The sequence below is a fragment of the Rhynchophorus ferrugineus genome, unplaced genomic scaffold (assembly GCF_030347505.1).
Source record: "Rhynchophorus ferrugineus isolate W39M unplaced genomic scaffold, kcgeb_rfMv2 rfM1, whole genome shotgun sequence".
Lineage (NCBI taxonomy): Eukaryota > Metazoa > Arthropoda > Insecta > Coleoptera > Curculionidae > Rhynchophorus > Rhynchophorus ferrugineus.
Genome location: NW_027472580.1, coordinates 78,311,087 through 78,333,009, shown reverse-complemented (window position 1 = coordinate 78,333,009; position 21,923 = coordinate 78,311,087). Strand labels below are relative to the sequence as shown.

At 33.1% G+C, this 21,923-nt stretch overlaps 1 protein-coding gene across 2 annotated transcripts in view; it reads left to right on the top strand.

Annotated features, from left to right (window-relative positions):
* Window positions 1–893: 893 nt before the first annotated feature.
* Dfd (homeotic protein deformed) overlaps window positions 894–21,923 on the top strand; it is a 44,419-nt gene continuing 23,389 nt past the window's right edge. For both annotated transcript variants that reach the window (XM_076410362.1, XM_076410351.1), the window contains exon 1: window positions 894–1,742. In XM_076410362.1, coding sequence (XP_076266477.1) covers window positions 1,022–1,742 — 721 coding nt within the window. In that variant the 5' untranslated portion in view covers window positions 894–1,021. The remainder of the gene's footprint in view (window positions 1,743–21,923) is intronic.

Here is a 21,923-nt window from a genome sequence, read left to right as displayed (position 1 = left end):
AAAAGCAATATTCATCTACCATCGGACCAGAAAAAAGACAACCGCGAATACGCTTCCACGTTTATTCGCGGCAAAGCTCCTCTATCTGGATCAAAATCGACTGAACCAGAATAAAAAAAGGAACGAACGCTATTCCCCATCCAGAGCCAAGAACATTCGACGAAACCTGAAGCGAACGAACGAAAAAAAAACATCCTCCAGGAATATTCGGAAATCCTCCCGGGTCCGCCATCGAGAAAAGCTCCCAAGAAAAGAAGGGAACGACGAAAAAAAACCTAACCGGCCGACGCCAAAACAGAGAGAAAAATAGAAAGAGAGAAACGGCGGCGTATCACACGTTCACACAACTCTCTCGTCTCGGCTGACGACAGCTCCGGCACGAAGCGATATTGTTGTCTCTATCCGGTGCTCTGAGCCCAGGACGAGGGAGAGAGAGAGCAAACGGGAAAAGGTGAAATGGACCGATAAGTGGCGGGCCAAAGTGGGAGGAGTAAAGTCGGAGACTACGAGAAGCCACCAGTTATTCTTCGGTTGGTGTTGTCAGTTTTGGTGCGGCTGTTGAACGAGAACGACGGTCTTTGATCAGTGTACGTCTCCCCCACTCTCTCATACAACATAATATCATTCGTTGTTTACGTTTGATCTCGCGTGCATCATCGCCAAGGCGACATAGAATCGGTTTTCGTTTTAGTGAATTTTCTATTCCAGAACGCTACGATAAAGTGAAAAACGCCTGCGACTAGCTAGGAAGAAAACGTAAAAAACAATACAATTAAACAAAAATAAAATAAACTCCGCCCCTCGATTCTAGGACCGCGTGTTCGGTCTCCCCCCACCAGCCGTAGTGCCGGCCCGTCATCCATCATGCCCGGTGACGTCACGCGTTCGTATTGGTCGGGTATCTGTCACGTGGCTTGTTAATTGGAGCCCAAGGGGGCGGGAACGTCGATTCGGGTAGAGCGAGGTGGGCAGTCGGCCGTCGACCACTCTTTCCCATCCGAAGATACCGGAAAAATTATTAATGACTATGAGTTCGTTTCTGATGAACCCCGTGTCGGGCTATCAGCAGCCACAGCACATTTCCGCGGGGGTCGTGGTCGATCCCAAGTTTCCGCCAAGCGAAGAATACAGCCAGAGCAGTTACATACCATCCGCGTCCGAAAATTTCTTCGGCAATCACCACCTCAACCAGCCGCAACATCTCCAGTATGGATACCACAACCACCATCACCAGTCAGCGTATGGGGCCACCACGTTGCCTCTATCAAATTCCGGATACGGTGGTTATGGGAATTACTACCACCATCAGTTGCACCATCCGTCACCGCCGCTGCATCAGGTTCGGCCCGTTCAGCCTCTTCATGAGCCTCAAAACCAGCTCCTCAACTGTGCCTCGTTGCCCAACGGTCACCCCAACCAACCGCCTACCACCACATCGCCCAATATCCTGCAAAATATTGCGGACATTTCACCGAACGTGTCTCAACCCAGTGATGTGAACTCAAGTGTTTGTTCTCCAGCCTCGGTGGGCCACGGACAGGACTCCAGAGGATCACCACCAGGTGCTCATTCCTTACAAGAACTGGGATTGAGGTTGGAGGATGGAGGTGGGTCTGATGAGCAAGATGAGCTCGATGACGGACAAGGAAGTTCCACCAATAACGATGACGAGGATGACGACGAAGAAAATGGTGACAGACAAATCTATCCATGGATGAGGAAAGTCCATGTTGCTGGAGCATGTAAGTATTAATGTAATGTATTTATTAAAATTAATGTTTTGTAATAGTTAAAATGTAATATCAGAATATGGACAAAATCTATTGAGCTAAATTCACAAAACTAGTGTTAGTCGTCTTCTTAACTCAGTGTTACTAATCAGTTTCATACCATAGCACCTCATATAATCGTAAACTGACTTTATTAATACGTCTTATGGTGTATTAAAATCGAAAGGACTATATAGCGAATAAAGACACAAACAATAAATAAAACAAAATAAATTCTAGTACAATTAGTAGCCAATTATGTATTATCGCCGTAAACAAAGTATAAAACAGTAGAAAAATACATGCCATTACCTTTATATTGGTATTTAATATATTTAAGTCCATATTTAAATGTTTTATAGTTTCAAAAATAATTAGTAAATCATTTTAAATAAAACAAAATTTTCAAATGTTTTTTCATAAATATCATTATATTTACATACAAATCAAAAAGAATTTAGATATATATATATATATATATATATATATATATATATATATATATATATATATATATATATATATATATATATATATATATATATATATATATATATATATATATATATATATATATATATATATATATATATATATATATATATATATATGATAATATATTATAAACATCAGTAATTAATAATAAATAACTTTATTCATGGGTAGATATATATTTATTATTAAGTATTATATATAAAATACACTATTTAATTTATTATTAAGTAAATTAAAAAAAAAAGTTGGAAAGTAATTATTAAATTACATTCCTGAATAAAGAAATGATATACAGCTTTTCAAATTGATGTACAGAGGAGTTGACATAAAATGATGAATTGGAATGAAAGATTGTCGTTCATATATAAAATAGTCATTTTTTTACAGAAAATATGGCTAAAAGAAGATTGAGCTCTAATTTTTTTTCTCTCTACTTTCACCATTCAAAACTTTCGATCCTTAGCCCTAAATCATAATGATATAGTTTTCACGCTTTTAATATTTGAAAGCTCCTTCAAATGTCGGAAATCTTGCAATATATATTTAGTTGATTTATATAAAGAAATCATCTCCTATAGCTTTATAGACATCATATACATTTTTTTAAAAACGTGTTTGATTTTGGATCTCCTGGCATATAGATTCCACTATTCCACTCATAGATAAAACGCGGTAGATGGAATATTGTTTTTTCGACCATTTTTATATTTCTATCAGCATCTTCTTATTTAAAGGCCTATTGCATATATATTGTAGGAATGTTCGTCGGGTCGGTCGATCGGTCGAAATGTGTGGCTGCCGCTGCGATTATTTGTCAGAACACTCACTACTATTTTTGGAAGGAATTTGCACGGGAACTAAAAACACTGGTTGAATCAAAGTTGTTTATTCGAACTTACGATTGATACATGTGGTCGATGGGAGAATGGACAGGATATTAGGTTAAGGTGAAGGAAGTACGGTAGCGCTGTGGAAGTGGTACTGTTACAGGGGGGCGGTGATAAGGAAAGAGGGCGAGACGTCGTCGTGATGGCCTTTTATACTCCAGAACTTCATGGTACCAATCCACCGGCGTTGCCAACCTTTGTAGTTGTTGATGGTGAATTGGTGGTGGTCTAAAGGGTCGTGGCGGTCGCCACATAACTCCCCTCCTAGTGGAACAGCCGTGGAACGTACCTATATGTGATGCAAGTTCCGGAAGGCACCCGCAATCACGCAAACAAACGCCCGGGGACTGCTGATGAGATGGGGATCCCAACCTGAGCGAGGAGTCTTACGGGATCAGCTGCCATCGGAGCTGTAGCAGGACGTCGTTCGTCTTGAGGCGTTTAGCTTTGTTTGAGGGTACCTGTAAATGTGTTACGTGTCCCGTTTCGTGTTGCGAGGGTGCTCATGTGTTGCTGGTATACATGATGGGCTTCTGTGGTTTTCGTCCATCAGGCTAGTCTCGTGGGATGTCGTCGACCACGTGATGTTGATGAGTTCCGTTCCTCGTGCTATCCTTCCATGCACGTGTCAAGCACCTGTCGAGTGGCTTATGTTGAGTTGATTTACCTGTTAGGCACTTTGATCACGTCGGGGTCACCAATTGTAGGAATGTTCGTCGGGTCGGTCGATCGGTCGAAATGTGTGGCTGCCGCTGCGATTATTTGTCAGAACACTCACTACTATTTTTGGAAGGAATTTGCACGGGAACTAAAAACACTGGTTGAATCAAAGTTGTTTATTCGAACTTACGATTGATACATGTGGTCGATGGGAGAATGGACAGGATATTAGGTTAAGGTGAAGGAAGTACGGTAGCGCTGTGGAAGTGGTACTGTTACAGGGGGGCGGTGATAAGGAAAGAGGGCGAGACGTCGTCGTGATGGCCTTTTATACTCCAGAACTTCATGGTACCAATCCACCGGCGTTGCCAACCTTTGTAGTTGTTGATGGTGAATTGGTGGTGGTCTAAAGGGTCGTGGCGGTCGCCACAATATCATTACTAGCTTTTAGTAGTTTAACATTTACTTCTAATATTATTCGTAATTAGGTCTATAGTCTCAAACTGAAACTTAAACTAGTTAAAGCATACTAAAATGTACCTTCAACCTTCATATAGATTCACTCCGAATAAGTGGTCAAGCATTTATAGTACATATTGATATTCCCATGGCCTCATCTTATGTTTCTTTATAAACCATTTATTATCCTCACTGGCTCCCTAGATTAGATCACTGTGGATATTTAATGATTTGGATCTTAATGATTTACCATGAAATTTTGACGATACTGTAGGTACTTTATTCTGATATCTTTATATTTGATTTATGATACATTTATTTGTGCACTTCGACAATTATATAGGTACAAATTGATTTAGCTAATTACTTGTGAGATACTTGGTTACATAGGGATACATATAAAACTGTAATAGTAAAACTACCACATTTTTTTTTGTCGAATAAAAAGTTGTGACCAAGTATTTGACTGCTTGAGCCTAAACTAACCTTGAATTTTTTGTAAACCATTGAATATCCTCACTGAATATAGTTTAAATCATTGTTGATATCCTGTTTTGTAACGTACCATATAATTTTGACAATAATGCGATGTACCTCGTTCTTATATACTTGTCTTCGAATTAGGATACAGTTCCTGGTAAATTTTGATAATTGAATGCCTAAGTTATTATCTGAAAACTAATTTTAAGCTAAATTGGAGTCAGATCATAGATCTTTTAAACCCCAGTTTTAATATGCTTTAGGAAAATATATTGCGCAGGAATATCCTGACGGTATATAATGTCTTTTGTTAATTATGATATACAGAAAGTATGTCTTCGTATTTGCACACAATTTATGTATGTCTTCGTACATGTATGACAAGATATTCCATATCATATGTTGGGGCTTTTAACAATTTATGACTTTATTAAGTAACTTGAACTTAATTAACCAATACTTAATGAATAATGAATATTTTATATCAAATTCGTGTGAACGCTAACTCTCTGACTAAATCGAAACGTTTAGATTTTCACTAACACCTTCACATACAAAATCTATATATTCTTTTGAATATATCGAACCAGTTTCATCATACTATGAAACAATTTCAACAATGTCAACTAAATATGACGTATAATTTTATAAAAATATTATTTACAGAATATACACTAATCCGCAGTTCATGTCTATAACATGCCTAGAAAATCCATGACGGTATAGAGCATATCTGGTTCTTATGTTACTTGTGTCTTATATGTCTTCAAATTTTCAATCTTTCGCAAGGTGCTCAAATTATATGTCGGGACTTTTAATAGATGATAATTTTATTAGCTAACTGAACTTAAAAAATATAAATGTTATACCAGAGGACCATCTTCTTATATGCGTGTTAGTTCATTATTACCTTATTAATTACCTTATGAATAAATGAAGGGAATAATAATAATGAGAGTGTGAGTGAAATGTGCGAACGCTGCCTTCGCCAACACTTTTACATACAAAAACTACATATTCTAATGAATATAGACTATGATAATTATGATAATCTCACAGATCTTCCATTAAACCAGATTTAAGATGTTATGGAAAAAAATCATTAATGTTAGCTAACTAAAGATAACGAATAATTTTCTAAAAATATTATTTACCAAACACCCAATAATTCATGATGGCATAGAATGACTTTAGTTCTTATGTTACTTATGACTTGTATATATTAATATTTTTAGCCTTTTGTATGAAGCTTACATAATATGTGGGGGTTTTCAAGAAATTATGCTTTTATTATCTAATTAACTAGAATAAATGTTATGTTGGAGGGCCAATTTCTTATGTGCATTTCTAAAAAAATCAAGGATATCGAACCTTTATACTAAACCAAGAAAAATAAAAACATCGCGAATCTGTTCATTTCTATGATATGCCCAGAAAACGCATGATGGCATTGAGCGACTTTATCAACTAACTAATTTAAAGAATATAAATGTTATGCTACAGGACCAACTTCCTATGTGCAATAATTTACTTCTAAATATATCAAGGATGTCGAACCTTTATACTAAACCAACAAAAATAAAAACATTGGGAATCTGTAGCTAACTATAACAAATAATAATAATTAATTTTTAATATCAAAAAGTCGACATTATGGATTGACTTATTTAAAATTGGCGTGAACAACGATTTTTTTAAATGTAAGGGATTTCAGTAAAACATTCACATATCAAATATGTATGTATGTTAGTCTGAAATAAAAAGTATGTATGACTTCAAGACCATCTAGTTATTGAAACTGTTAAAAATAAGTAAATATAATCCGTAATTTTATAAAAATTATATTCACTGAAAGTCTCGTAAATTGTACGGAAAACTCGAAAAGGTATTTTAAAAATAAAATCGGTGTAAATGGTTGAAAAATGAATAAAACCTTCACGTCCATCCGTCGAATTTGTAACGTTATTCAAATCTGACCATGAGAGCCTTTCGTAGTTTGATATGCGGAGCGATCTTTGTTTGGAACCGCGTCACGTTCGAGAAGGGACCCCGAAGGAATCTGACAAAGATATAAATTGCCTGCCATTAGTACGAATGCTCGTTTGATTCGTTTACGATTTTGGCTTTTGACTTTCGTCGTCGTTACTTGGGACGGATATCTCTCTCCGTTGTCCGACGAACAATGGATATGGATTTCTTTGATGATGCCACGCAATATGTGACAGTTGAATTGAGTCATTGAACGATGGGAATCACCTATACATAATATGTAATGACATTAACAATATACTTACAAATTTGCAGCATTTATGGTTAATTCTTGGTATATATAACGTTGGATAACGATCTTCCAATAGAAGATATGATTGCATACAAAGCAGAAACGTTGCATATACTATTGCATGTATTAGTTACACGAATCAAATATATGTTACATAGAAAATGAAAAAATAAGCATATATAAACGTATAAACGTACGTAATTACACATCTGATTATTTTGTATTTATTTTCTTCAACACTTGTTTCCAATACATAATGTATTAGCTGCTTGTAAGTCAGTTTTTTCACTAATTTTTTTGTTTTTTGCTAATTTACATTATGTTACTACAGCAGACGTAAATACAAATTCAAATATATGTTTGATGTTTGAATGTATTTTAATCCTGATTCGTTCGCTTGATACTTTTGGGTAGCACGGCGATACTATGCAGAAAGAGCGATGTTAGGTTGGCAGTGATACAATAATCGATTAGTTTTCGCGCTTCCTCAACATATAGAGACCATGTGTCAACCAATCCATGGCAATTTATTTGGACAAGTGGTAAGCAGAAGACGCTATGCCTAGGGAGAACTCTGGATGCGAGAGAACTTCCCATTCAACCTGCAACATGCTTTGTTATGCAGGAATATAACCTTGTGCCTACTACTCGCTATTTCTGGTACTTTTGGCAATACGTCGTTCAATTTGCTCAATTATTGTAAATATCTGTAGTAACAGTTCCATCGGATTTCAACAACTTGTAATACATGACTTTGCTGATCTCACCATAGCGAGTAGCTTTCATTTCTAGTCACATTGCACTACAGAAAATGTCTCCTTTATTATTTGGCAAGTAAAGAAAGAGTGACATTGAAACGGTTTGAAGTGTCATTTTTAGGAAACTCGTCTGGTAGCCGTTTCCTATGCCTTTGTATTGATCCATTGAATGTATAGTTCTGGAAATAATTGACTCATCAACTGCTAAGCTACCTGTAAGTTCCTTGAGCATTTGAGCTAGATCTTCGTCCAACACCTAGCTTGTAATGTATGGTTTTCGAACGAATATATTGCCAAATTGTTTCTTCAAACCAAACAACAAAAATAATGAACGAAAATTAAATTTTTACCATTTCAGGAATAATTTAATGATAATAAAAGGAAAATCTATTGTTTTGTAAAAGGAAAAATAAAAATAAGAGAAGTAAAGCACCTAATATAATTTAAATATTTGTTGTTATTACACGATTATTAACTTGAGCTAATATTGAAAATTAACCAATAATTTGATCGACTAGTTATTTAACACCGAAACTTACTAAATTATTATAATTAAGAAAAACACTGGCATGTTGTGATTTTGCTAATGATCAAGTTTCTGATAGTTCCAATAAAATAGGGAATAGTTTTTCATAATTTTGTGAAGCTTATGGTTGATGGGATATGGAAGTACAATTTTTGCCCGAGCTCATTAAGAATGTTCCATTAAGAACTAATTATAATTAATTAGCAAGAATATCATTATATACTCCGAAATCATTGAACGGTTTCGATATTTACCTTGCTTGTACGTAAATAGACTTCTAGTTCACAGAGCTATACAGAGTTATTGATTTGATTTCCAGCTGTATTGCCTTAGTTAAATGTTTACCAAAGAGTTCTTTTGATGAATAATTGTTGTTTTGTTATTAGACATAAATCTATTATTATAAACTTTGTGATAAAAGATAGGCAAGTAACTATTATATAAAACATAATTAAATAAGTTTCTGATATAGCTAAAAAAAGTTAGTTTTAGAAATTCGATTTTATTCATCAACATGCTTTCGTAACGCTATCATAACATTTCATTTGCTTCTCCTCAAACGATTCGTTTTTGCGGCAACTTTCAATGGCTACTGTCTACTTAACTAATGATCATTTCGATTCAGGTGTAAAGTACCTTTAATTCAGTCTCATATATGTAATCCGATGTAGGAAGTACCATTGTGAGCTTAGCATTTTCGCTTCTAAGCATTTTTGTTTTTATGTTATACAATTATTTCGAAATCAATATACACGCGCTCAAATTTTCGCCTTAATTTGAAATTACACTTCCTGATATGTTCAGTACATCAGCTGCCTTACGTAACCTCATTTAAATTTAATACATATAAAAGTGTATTACGTTATTGTATATACATGTATCACTTTAAAAACACACTTGAAAAGCATTTTCATACCCAACAATCATACATAGTGTGCCAGACCCGACATTTATTGATTTAGTGATGTGGCATCGCTATAATATTTAAGATGAATGTAGAAAATAGTTTAAGTATAATTAGTTATAGAGGATATATTTAAAATGTTTATGAGCACTAGAAAGATATTGCTGAGGATATGACAATAATCAAGACAGCATAAGACATATATGAACATGGGACGTAGCACAAAATAGTCTTCAAATGTGACAACATGAAATGCAAGAGAGACAATATACGAAACTATTACTTGTATAATATCTTGGTGGAAACAAGGTTACTCAAATGAAAAAAAATCTGAAAAATCTCATTTTTTTGTTCGATTGATTACCGTAGATGTCGCTGAGTCACGTCGGGACTCCATCACGGCCAAGAAACCGCCGCGAAATGCTCGAGCAGCAGTTTGAAACAATTCACATTCCGAATTAACCCGGTCGCTTTTTTCGCTCGCAAACCAGAATGCAACGCTGGTAGTCGCAGAGGAATAACTACGAGGAAAAAAACGAACTAAAACTAATTCAAGGCAAGGTTATCAAACATGCAATCAATCGAAACTTTAATTAACTTTGCATAGGACCGTTTCGGGCGAACTCTTCATGATACCGCTAAAGCGAGATCCGAAAAAAAAATGGTAAAAATCCGCTTGGTCATCGCACAGGTAAACATAAATATTAATATTGGACTTTTATTTTCTGGTGACTAGCAAAATGGTTTAATAGGTTGTGGCCGACTGTCTCCGTTGCGTATTTTTTTTTGTTTTGTATCCGCTGGGACCAGACGATTCGTTTTTTATCTAGATCAACGTGGATCAGTTCAATATTCTTAGGTTAGGATACAGTATAAGATTAAGGAATAATGTGTAGGAATACGGATTAGACTATACTATATTTAAATAAGCTTTGTTGAAAATATGAGTGTGGGTGATTTATTAACTTTTCACAATAACATATCGTTTCTTTCAAAAGGACATTTAATAATTAAGTTATTGTTCAGAGCCACTTCACACTTTCACACTCATTACTCGTATTGCATGAGTGCCTCTCTCGATATTTGCTTTGAACCATTTAATATTAAGGTGAATCTTTGTGTAAGAATATTTGTCTCTTATTTTATTTTATGTGTTATCATTATAAAATATTATAATTTCCGATGGAGTAATTTGATAGAAATTAACAAAAAGTCACTTGGTATAAATTTGCTTGAATATATTTTGATCCCTGATATTTACTTGTGAAAGTGCGAAGTATCAACGTGAAGAACGCTGAAGAAATAGGCTACCGAAGCTCACTAACAATTTACACTAACACTTGGTGATACTGCCCCATCATGTCCAAAGTGTGACTTTTGATTTTAACGGTTTTAAAATGGCGATTTTGATATTAATGACAAAGATTTGTTTAGACTATCAAAAACGCGCGAAAGCAATGCAACATTTATTGAATGAAAACCCAGCTCAAAGTACAAAAAAGAAGAGAAAATGGCTATTATTCGAATAGACTGAAAATGCCATTTCGAACTGTTTTAAGATCGTGGTATCTTTGCATGCCAAGAAAGAAATAATAGTTTTTTTGACCTGTTATAACTAAGGAGAAAAATGGCTCTGCTACGGTAATTCCAAGTACTAAAAGTCTTCAGTTAGTTCAGCAGAACCATCCGCATCAACATCGAAACACAGTGCAACACAGCATTACGAGCTGCTCTAACTCAATGAAAATATTACCGAAGATGTCCATCAATATCAACTGAATACCTTTAATGTCAATGAGTATGAAGGATGAAGGAAATGATCATTGCTGAAGTTTGATATGAATGTTTTACCATAACCAATATACTCACTCAGCACAGCGCACTCTTTCTGGTTGCCATTTATTTAGATCGATACATCATGGCTTCACAGGCACAAGGTTTTGTATTGCTGAAGTGCGAGAAAACGCGCGAGAGTTATAAATAATGATGAATATCCAAGTTAAAGACGAAAATGACTACTGTCCTATGATGATAAGACTGATGATAGAAAATGATTATCTAACCTAGTAATCTTAAAATAAAAAAGCATGCAAAGGAAAGTGCAACAGTCTTACTTAGTTACAATCTTGATGAGATATTAGTTGAAAGACAAAATAGTAAGTAATTTGTATGTTAGGGTTTTACAATCCCTGGTATAAAAATGTATCTAAGAAAACTAAGTTACTCTGTGTTAGATAGTGTGGAACCTGTTTCTTGTCTCATGAGGTATTTTTGAGTTGGTAAAGCTATAAACTCGCTCTCTATAACAATAACCAACATGCCTCGAATATGGTGTAAAATAGATATTTCTTCTTATGCTATATATTCCCATCTTTGTCATAATGCTCACAGTATTGGGAAAATGATGAATAATACGTTGGAGAAGTCTATCTATTAGATCGTGTGATTGATTTTCCATTTTCCAGAGTAGAAAATCTGCCAAGAACCTAGTCACACCAAGAGCATAGCAAACAAAGTTTGTCAAAGTCATTTGTCAATTGGGTCAATATTCATCCATATATGTGAATATACAAGAAACAGAATTCTAGTTTTAGTATGGCTAACAAAAATCATTTACAACATACCAGTAATATGTAATATTGAAATTAGCTTGCATTTTATATAAAGGCACCAAATCATCTTACCGTAACGAATTTGTAAATACTCAACAAAAATACTCTATCCAAAAATTAGATGTTGGGATGGATATGATAAATATTTGGAGTGAGTGACTTTAAAACTCATCCTGTACATATTATATTTGAACAAATTTCTTTGCATTTAATTTATTAAGGCTGCATGAATGGGAAGAAATAAATAGTGTGTTAAGTTGATAATCTACCATCTAATTGAGGATAGCTCTTGCTAACCAAAATAAAATATACACTGTATATTATAGACATAATTTTCCAAAAACTGTGATTTAGGAAACAGAAATTATATAGAGGAAATGAAATGTCTGAACAAATATCATAAATAATTACATTTTGCACAATTATTGTACCTATGATATCCCAACCATTGTATTCATCAGACATTATATCTCCAGTTTCGTGTTTAATTATTTTTATTTATACAAGTAGTGGTTGCATTCAAAGGCATCTAAATATTCGAAGAAAATAATGTAGCAAAGTTCCGTAAACAATCACTTGTAACTTCTGTGAAGATATACCATGGTTTGAGGCTTCAGATGGAGTCTACTTTTATTTTAGTACATTTATATAAAAATTTTAAGCAAATACATTTTTTTATTCATCAGAAACTTATAAAGTGAAAAATAAAAAGCCATAATATCTAGAAAAAAATAGTTCTATAAATGGCCTTTTTTTCTGGACTGATATACATAATTCATAAGATACATCTTTCAAAAAGATGTTTTGACAAGGGACACATCCTTCAACATGACCTCCCAGATAATCTGAAGATCGTTTTACGCGTCACGGTCCCCTAAACGCTCTCGGGTGTCTTCGGTTGAAATCAGCCGCCAAGTATCGTTTTAAGTACCACCAATTTATTTTCTTTTATTCGCTAAATGACTGCTAATTTGTAACTCTTACGACCTCAACCTAAACGCTGTTCATCCCATTGTTAAGTCTGCGGGACCAGGAGACACCAAACATATGCCCGAAAAGGTGAAAAAAAAGTTTTGTGTATATTTTGTTATAAGTATAGTTTGAATATTCTAGTGAACATTAATCTTTTCGCAAATTAATTGTTTGATATATTGAACATTTGTATCATAATTCTGTTGATCATATTAGTTGTTGATTGATTTATGAAATATATTGAAATAAATGAGTATATATGTATTATCATAACTAAATAAATGATACTAAAGACCTTCGAGTACCAACATTAGGCGGTATTTCTGTCCTTTTATCTGGTAATCTACCACCAATTTGTATGTTTTATATTCTCTGACCTTGCCTTAAGAATTATTGCCATTCCACTATGGTTCTCGTAAGAAGTATGGTATATTAAATATTTAGCTATGCAGATAAATCATTAATTTTACGAAAGAAAGTTAGGAACGATTTCAGTATCAATATTTCTTATACTATCAATTAATTATTTTCTTTTTCGGTGTTTTGGTTTTGCTACTCATAACAGTTCAAGGTTTTTAGTTTATTTCATAAATAACAACTAAGTGAATAAAAGTAACATGTAACTAATTATTAAAACTAATTCAAGCCTAGTGATTAATTTCATTATTAAATCAATTAGTTTCAACATTAATTACAAATTCATTATTTATGTTTCAGTTGAACATTTTTTTTATATATGATAATTAGATATTTACTAGACTTTATTATATATAATTGTCTAAATTGGTTTTAATACAGCTACCATACTTTTCATTTTCTAATATCATAAAATGAAATTTGTCTTGAGGATATGTTCGAAGACATCTAATTTCTAATTTTATAATAAATTTCTATACCTTCATAAGTATAGAAAATCTCCTCAGTTAATGGATACAACCGACTGGAGCTTTTTGGTGTACTTGGTTGCTTGATGGAATTTTTATCAACTACTAACTAGTCGAATTATTAAATAAAAACACTCGAACCATTTATTTCCTGATTAATTTAATTGTTGAGTTAATTGAATAAGGAACAGCTTTCAGTATTGGTGTTGAAGATATAGTTATAGGTTTAAGTAAGGTGATCGCGAATTTCCGATATATATGTTAATAATCAAAATTGAATCCTAAGTCAAATTTAACAAATATTCCATCATTGCCAAGGTACACAGAGTCATCAACATCATTGAAAAATTACTGGAAAAAAACAAAGTATGTTCTGCAATACATGTAGATATTGCTATAACTGACCGATACTTCAGAGTCAAACAAAATGTCTATTATTATTTGAGAAAAATAGCAGCAGATATGCCAGAGGCTCTATCAGCACATTACTGTTGAAATTCTGCGGCTTTTAGATAATGATAGCTTAGTCAAAGAATGTAAATTATTATTATTATTAATATTTGATCTAGTTTAGCGAAGTTACAAGTAAAACTCAGTGCACATTAAAAACAGGGACATAGATGTTAAGCTCAACATGTCTACCGTAGAACAAGCACTTTGTAATTTTAAAACAGTAGCAAACTGGGATAAAAAAAATAGATTATTAGCACTAATTTACTACACTTGTATAATAGATATCCAGTTTCAAGTGATAATATTCTATAATGTTCTCTTTTCTTTCATTTATTCATTTTTATATATTAATCATTAAATAATATGTAATTTCTTTAAAAAAATATCCAAATATGACAGTTTTTTAATATATATATTTAATTGTTTCTGCAGACCTAATTTTAAGTACAATCCGCGTACCAAAATAACTAAATATCTTAACTCTTATTAAAGATCCATTAAACAGAATGAAATATGCGAGGTTCAAAGCGTTCGGGTATCCCATTTGTAACAAATATCCTTTTAAACAGACTATAAACATACTTGAAATCACAACTGACACATCGATTTATCTCATCGAATCTTCAACCACAAATAGCCCTCTAATGACACCGAAGACCTCGAAGTACCCTTGTGTTAAGTACCACCAATTTTTCTCTCATTCACTCGCTATACAGTCGCCAATTTGTAACCTCGAAACGGTCGCGACCTTGGATGGAGACAGTTTACGGCCCATTGTTGGGTCCCGAAAGGGAGACAGACCATCCCCGACGATTTCGAAGGGGTACGGTGCCGGCAGATTAAAAATGAGCCCGATCGTGTGTCCCATCCTTCTTTTCTCGATGAAATTAATGTCTTCGCGTTTATCTTCTTTTATCTCATCGAGCGGTCTCTTTGTTGGGCGCAAGGTGGTCTCGGATTGTCAAAACATCAGATTTGTTAATGCGTAGGTTAAAATAGGAGACTCTACACTTATTTTCAGACTAGTATCATGAATTATGAAAATAATTTGTGTTAGTGTTAACTATTTTGCCAATTTTCGCTTCTCCGATAGTATTTAGTGTACATATATATTTATAGCTTCCTTCAATATTATCGATGAATATATGGGTAGACTGCTCCTTGTTATATTTCACTTAATGTTATCAATAAAGCTTTATTTCGACAATTTGAGTAATACAGTACGTGAGATAGGGTTTCCGGACACTTCTTTGCAGAATACATTTATAATTCGTTGATAACTTTATTTAAACGTAACGATTAATCTTTTTCTTTTCTTAAACAACTCTAGATCTTCAGAAGAGGAATTATTTGAAAATTTACCATTATTTTGTTATAATTGTTTGCAGAAATTTAAAATTTATTATTTATGTTATGAATAGTTTTATTACTTTAGTAATAATGAAATTACTTTTAATTAAGAAAAAAACCAAGCCAATTTTTATACAGTTACGTTTTGAAGAAGTGCATAACATTTTTAAAAAATATGTGTACTAAATCTTCTAGTGATAACAATTTGTTAAGTTAAAAATTGCCTTTAACCTATTCAAAATTCGTATAACACCTGAAAATGTTTATAATGTTTCCGAAAATATATTTTTAAATCTACAGAGTGATTAAACATCAAAATAGACTCACACTGGCGTTTTAGAGAAATACTTATGAAAAAAAGGAAATTATTAGTTGTACCATCAACATATATACTAATATTTTTAGCCTATAAATAAATTATCATTAAAAATATTTATATTTTGAGATATTTTCATTTTGCTATATTTATGTAACCATTAAGTACGAATTAATTAAGTAAGAAAAGTTATATATACTTTATACAGAGGAACATATCTTCAGAATCGACAGGAATCAATTAAAATGTAGAATTTATTAGAATGGAAGTGGAGAAACTTTATAATTATATATTAATACAATGAAGACATTCCATATATTATATTCGAAGTCTAATTTTAACTTTAGCTTAATACAAATATATATCAAAAATATTTTACAGTGTTCACATTTCTTATAATAACCATCATAGAACATAATATTTTTCAATACATAACGTTATTCAAGAACTCTTTTTACCACTTCTGTCTGAATTTGACCAATTCATAGATCATCACAGAAGACATCTCGTCTTATCCAGGTTGTTCCTCTAGTAAATGGCATGATTATTTAATATCGGGTTTGGCCTTCTCTACAAACTAGCACAAACATAAACCAAATTACACCAACTGGAAACATTAAGAAAGCAAGTGTAAACTTTTCATGTTGCCAGTATTGAACAATATCTACGAGTTATGAACATTTGCAAAAAATTAGTTATTCATCAAAATTGTTTATTGATTCATAATAACTAGTTTTTATTATGTTGTATTACAGTTTCATTGATACATTCTCATATTTAATTTTATGGATATCAACAAAGCACGTTATTTAATCTTGAAATAATAGTAAAAAACCGTAGTGGGAGGAAAGTAAATGTTCCCAAGGTCTCGCTGTGAAAGAAACTGTATAAATACTTCGAGAATTAGTTGTTTACTATGACAAAAAGAAGATGAAGAACTGAACCAGCTCGAACGACTTGAAAGACATTGATAAATAATGTGTAACGAAGTGTGAGAACAAGATAGACATAAACGGTTATAAACGCACCTTAAATGTTGTTATTATTCTATGAACTTCTATTGTTTTTAGAGATCGTATCGGTATACGTCATGAAACCTCAACTAAGTTTTTACCGTGTTATCGACAGGTGATGACAGACATGAATATTACCTTTACTGGAGTCGGGGTATTTTCAATATATATATGATATAACATACAGTTTATTGAAATATGATGAAATCGTAAATTTTGAACGTGATTAATAGTTCAGATTCTAGCGGCGGTTCTAAATAAGAGCTTAATGAACGTAGTTATAAAATAAAAATCTACTAATCATATAAGTTACATATTCATCATTTCTAGGAAATGTCTTGCTGTGACAATGTATAATATTTATCAAAATATTTTATAAAAATTGAATTAGGCTGTGGTTAATTGCTCAAATGAAAAATCGCCGGCCTGACACATAGATGGCGCTAACAGAATTAAATCCATCCGTTTTTTAATAAGCACTAACTCTCAAAAGATGTGTGTATAAAATTGACAGCTTTCGGATCATTAGTTTGTGAATTATAGCATTTCGAGTGAAGCAGTTATTGTGAAAAAAATGGATAAAAAGGAATTTTGCGTGTTAATAAAATATTGCTTTTTGACGGGAAAAAATATAGTTGAAGCAAAAATTTAGCCTGATGTCGAATTTTCGGACACTGCCCCAGGAAAATCAACCATCAAGGATTGGTATGCTAAGTTTAGACGTGGTGAAATGAGCACCGGAGGCGGTGAACGCAGTGGACGCCCAAAAGAGGTTGTTGCCGTCGAAAACATTTAAAAAAATCCACAAAATGATTTTGAGTGACCGTAAATTGTAATTGAATTAAATAGTAGACACTCTAGAGACATCAACTGAACGTGTACATCATATCATTCACGAATATTTGGGTATGAGAATGCTCTGTGCAATGTGGGTGCCGCGCGAGCTCACTTTTAACCAAAAACAACGAGTTGATGATTCGGAGCAGTGCTTAAAGATGATCAAGCGTAATAAACCCGAGTTTTTGCGTCGATATATGACAATGGATGAAACATGGCTCCATCATTTCATTCCGCAGTCCAATCGACAGTCATCCAAGTGGACTGCACACGATGAACCCGCTCCAAAGCATGGGAAAAGGCAACAGTCGGCTAGCAAGGTTATGGCGTCTGTATTTTGATATGCGAACGGAATAATTTTCATTGACTACCTTGAAGAAGGAAGGACCATCACCAGCGATTATTATATAGCATTATTGGACCGTTTGAAGGACGAAATCGGAACGGAAAGGTTTAATTCATGATATAAGTAAGCTTTGGGTTAACACATTTCAGTCAACAACATAAAATAATATATGTATCCATCGTCATAATAGTTGTAGCTATTATGTATGTTGTTTGATTTGGTAAAGTCAGTTTATAAGCAGATATATAAATTACCACTTCTGACTACCAAGATTGTTTCAAATACTATCAACTCTCATTTTCTCTCAACCACTTCTCCCAATCACTTCACTTATCCTGTGAAAGTTCTTCCACAGCTACAAAATAAAACTCGGCAGTGTCTAGTTTATCTCCACACTGCCAAATTGTACTATAACTATTAATTATTACTTATAATAATGTGATAATAAGGCAATAAGACAACGTCTCTGCCTATGGTGTTTTTTAAATAACTTTTTAAAATAACTTGTAAACCAAATATCTGGCTTTTGAGATACTCCTCGATCTAATTTTAAACTCTTCAACTGAAACAAAAGGATATCCGATGTTTTTTAAGTTTCAGGAATTGTTGATTGTCCGAAAATGGTAGAATATGGTTTCAGAATGATATAATATGAGAATTTTTAATCAGATAGCACCAACAAAAAACAATGATAAATGGAAACATATGTATTATCGTGATTAAAATATACAGGACTTATCAGCTCATAATCTCAACCAACCTTTTGAAGCGAATACTTTTTGGGAATTAATACCAACTTAGTTATACACCGCTTACCACAGTATTCTTTCATATAGCCTATTTATATTTTTGTTGTCATTTTTATTATTAGTATATTGTTATTTTAACTCCGAAATTTAAACCTCAAGTAGCATCTACAAACTCCTTTTGTCTTCAGATATATTGAAATATTGTTATTAAAATTTTCTGTAAAAATGGATTCTTTGTTCACTATATATTTGCCTGAAATGTTTAGTATATTACAATTCTATTAGCCTTTTTAATTATAGTGTTCATCTATTACTACTATTTTGTAAGAGCTGCAATAAGTTCCAAGCGTTGTCTTGGGTAAGATTTTTTATAATTTTTTGATTGATTGTTGTTGATTTGTTCTTATAGACTGCATATATGTGATTGCTGCCAAATCAACATTCTTCGATTAATTTCCAGTGCTGCAAACATAAACAGGGAATAACTGCACGAGGTCTTTAAAATCAAAAGAATTTGCGAAATTATCCAAGATTAAACGTTTTAATCCTTAAAACGTGCCATACGTTTACTAAAACACAGCAATGTGGAAGAAGTATAGCTATTGGATAACATGGAAAAAATTCAGAAAACTAAAATGAACCAAACGACAAACTTGTTAGTGTATAGGTATTACTTTTTACTTCAGCTTAAGTAATATAATTATCTGATATACGTGCTGTCATCTGATCGTGCACATGTTTTGTTTGTGTACTAATGTACGTACAACAGAAGAGCACTAGTAAATTAATTTATAAATTATGATTGTACTAAGAATATCTACATTAAGATGAATTCTAAAAAAATCGGTATGATCCTAATAGCTTTACAAAAAAACTGGATACCCCTTAGAACTAATTTATCATGGCCAATTAAAAAAATCTATTACTTCATCCGAATAACAGCAAAAGTCTGGGACCCACGCTACAGACATCACTTTAAAACCCGTTCAGTATGGTTAAATCTTGATCGAAATCCAACTCGATTCCTCCGCGCTCAAGATAATCTTTAATCGTCGACAGACATCTTTCAAACTATGCGAATCCTCTTCAGACGCCGCAAGCACGGATCAAATCCAAACAGGGGGATTTGTAGAATTATAATATGAGATTAACGAGAATTGTGGACATGTGGAAATTAATATGACTGAAGATGTATATAATTGTTGCCCTTTGATATGTTGATATATATGAGCGTGGCGAAAACTTTAATATTTTATGAAAATTCGAATTCAATTTAATGGGCCCATCTTAAGTTAGCTTAGCTTTGATTGTGAGATAATTAATAAAAGTAGCGTGTTATTATGACTAAAGTAAATTCCTAATAGATGTTTGGTATAAAAATAATAATTAAATTTATATTTTATTAATATAATATTTTATTATGAATATAATAATAATAAAATTAATTATTAATATTTTCAAATACTGATGTCCTTATTTTAATTTACTTGCTTTCTCATCACTAATTATGGGTTTAAAAGAAGGTATTTGAGTCTATTATGTATAAAGCAAATATTAATTCATTGGATATGGAGCAATGGCGCTTCTTAAGAATGGGAATATATTTTATAAATAATTTTTAATTATATATATATATATATATATATATATGCGATGCCAAAAATATCTATGATTCTGCGGATCGAGCAGCATTACACATGAGCAAAGGCCTTTTTGATTTTTGAAACTTCTCGTAAATGCGATTAACTCTGTACAAATTCAGACATTTTCATCCGCTTAAAAATTGTTTTGTTCACACTTCGACGAAATGATAGACACTGAAAAGTGAAGCATGTGTCAGTGAGATTCCAACATGCAGTTGATTACAAATGTACCCGATGCTATTTAATATACAATTCAAGGCATTCAAGAATACCTAGAAAACTTGACATCAACTGAGGCTACAGACTATTCGTTGTGAAAAGCAACAAAAAAGCTTAGGAGATCCCAGCAGCATAACCCACCTATTAAAATAAGCGAAAATAATTGGGCGAGAAGCAATAAAGAGAAGGCCGACATTTTCTCAAAACACCTAAAAAATGTTTTTAAACCTTTCCAGTCTCAGCTACATAAAGATGAGGAAAATAAAATTACTAGCTTTCTAGATTCGCCATTTCAAATGGATTTACCGCACGAGAAATTAACGGTCAAAAAAGTTAAACATACAATAATGAGAGAGATTAATATTAAAAAAGCTCCTGGTTATGACTTAATTACTGGCAAAATTTTAAAAGAACTATCAGAAAAGGGTATAAAACTATAAACATTTATATTTATTGATATGCTACGAATTAATTACTTCCCCAGTATCTGGAAAGTAGCTAAAATATTAATGATACTTAAACCAGGAAAAATACTAGAAGATATGACCTCCTACCGACCTATAAGTTTATTACCGATAATCTCGAAAGTTTTCGAGAAATTATACATAAAAAAGCTAAACTACATAATAGAAAAAAGAAAAATTATTCCAGAACATCAGTTTGGCTTTCGCAATAAGCATGGGACTATAGAACAAGTGCATAGACTTGTAAACAAAATAAACGCTGACCTAAATGCCAAAAGATATTGTTCGGCTACTTTCCTAGACATATCTCAGGCTTTTGACAAAGTATGGCATACGGGCTTGCAGGTTAAACTAAAGAAACTTCTCCCTCATCCGGACTATTAGTTACTAAAATCGTATCTCACTGACAGACATTTTATTTTGTAAATCAAGGCGATGAACATACCGAATTAAATCCCATATATTCACGAGTTCCGCAAGGTAGTGTACTGGGTCCAGTACTGTATCTTCTGTATACGGCTGATCTGCCGACCACAAAAATAACTACTGTGGCAACATATGTAGACGATACAGCAATCTTAGCATCCCATGAAGATCCAGTCACAGCATCAATAAACCTACAAACCCACCTGGAGCAAATACAATTATGGTTGAAGACATGGCGCATTAAAGCCAATGAATCAAAATCCACGCATATAACGTTTACCCTGCGTAGAAGAACATGTCCACCAGTGAATATCAATAATCGTCAACTCCCCCAAACAGAGCATGTTAAATATCTTGGTATGCATTTAGATCGACGCCTAACCTGGAAGAAGCACATACTCTCTAAACGGAAACAACTGG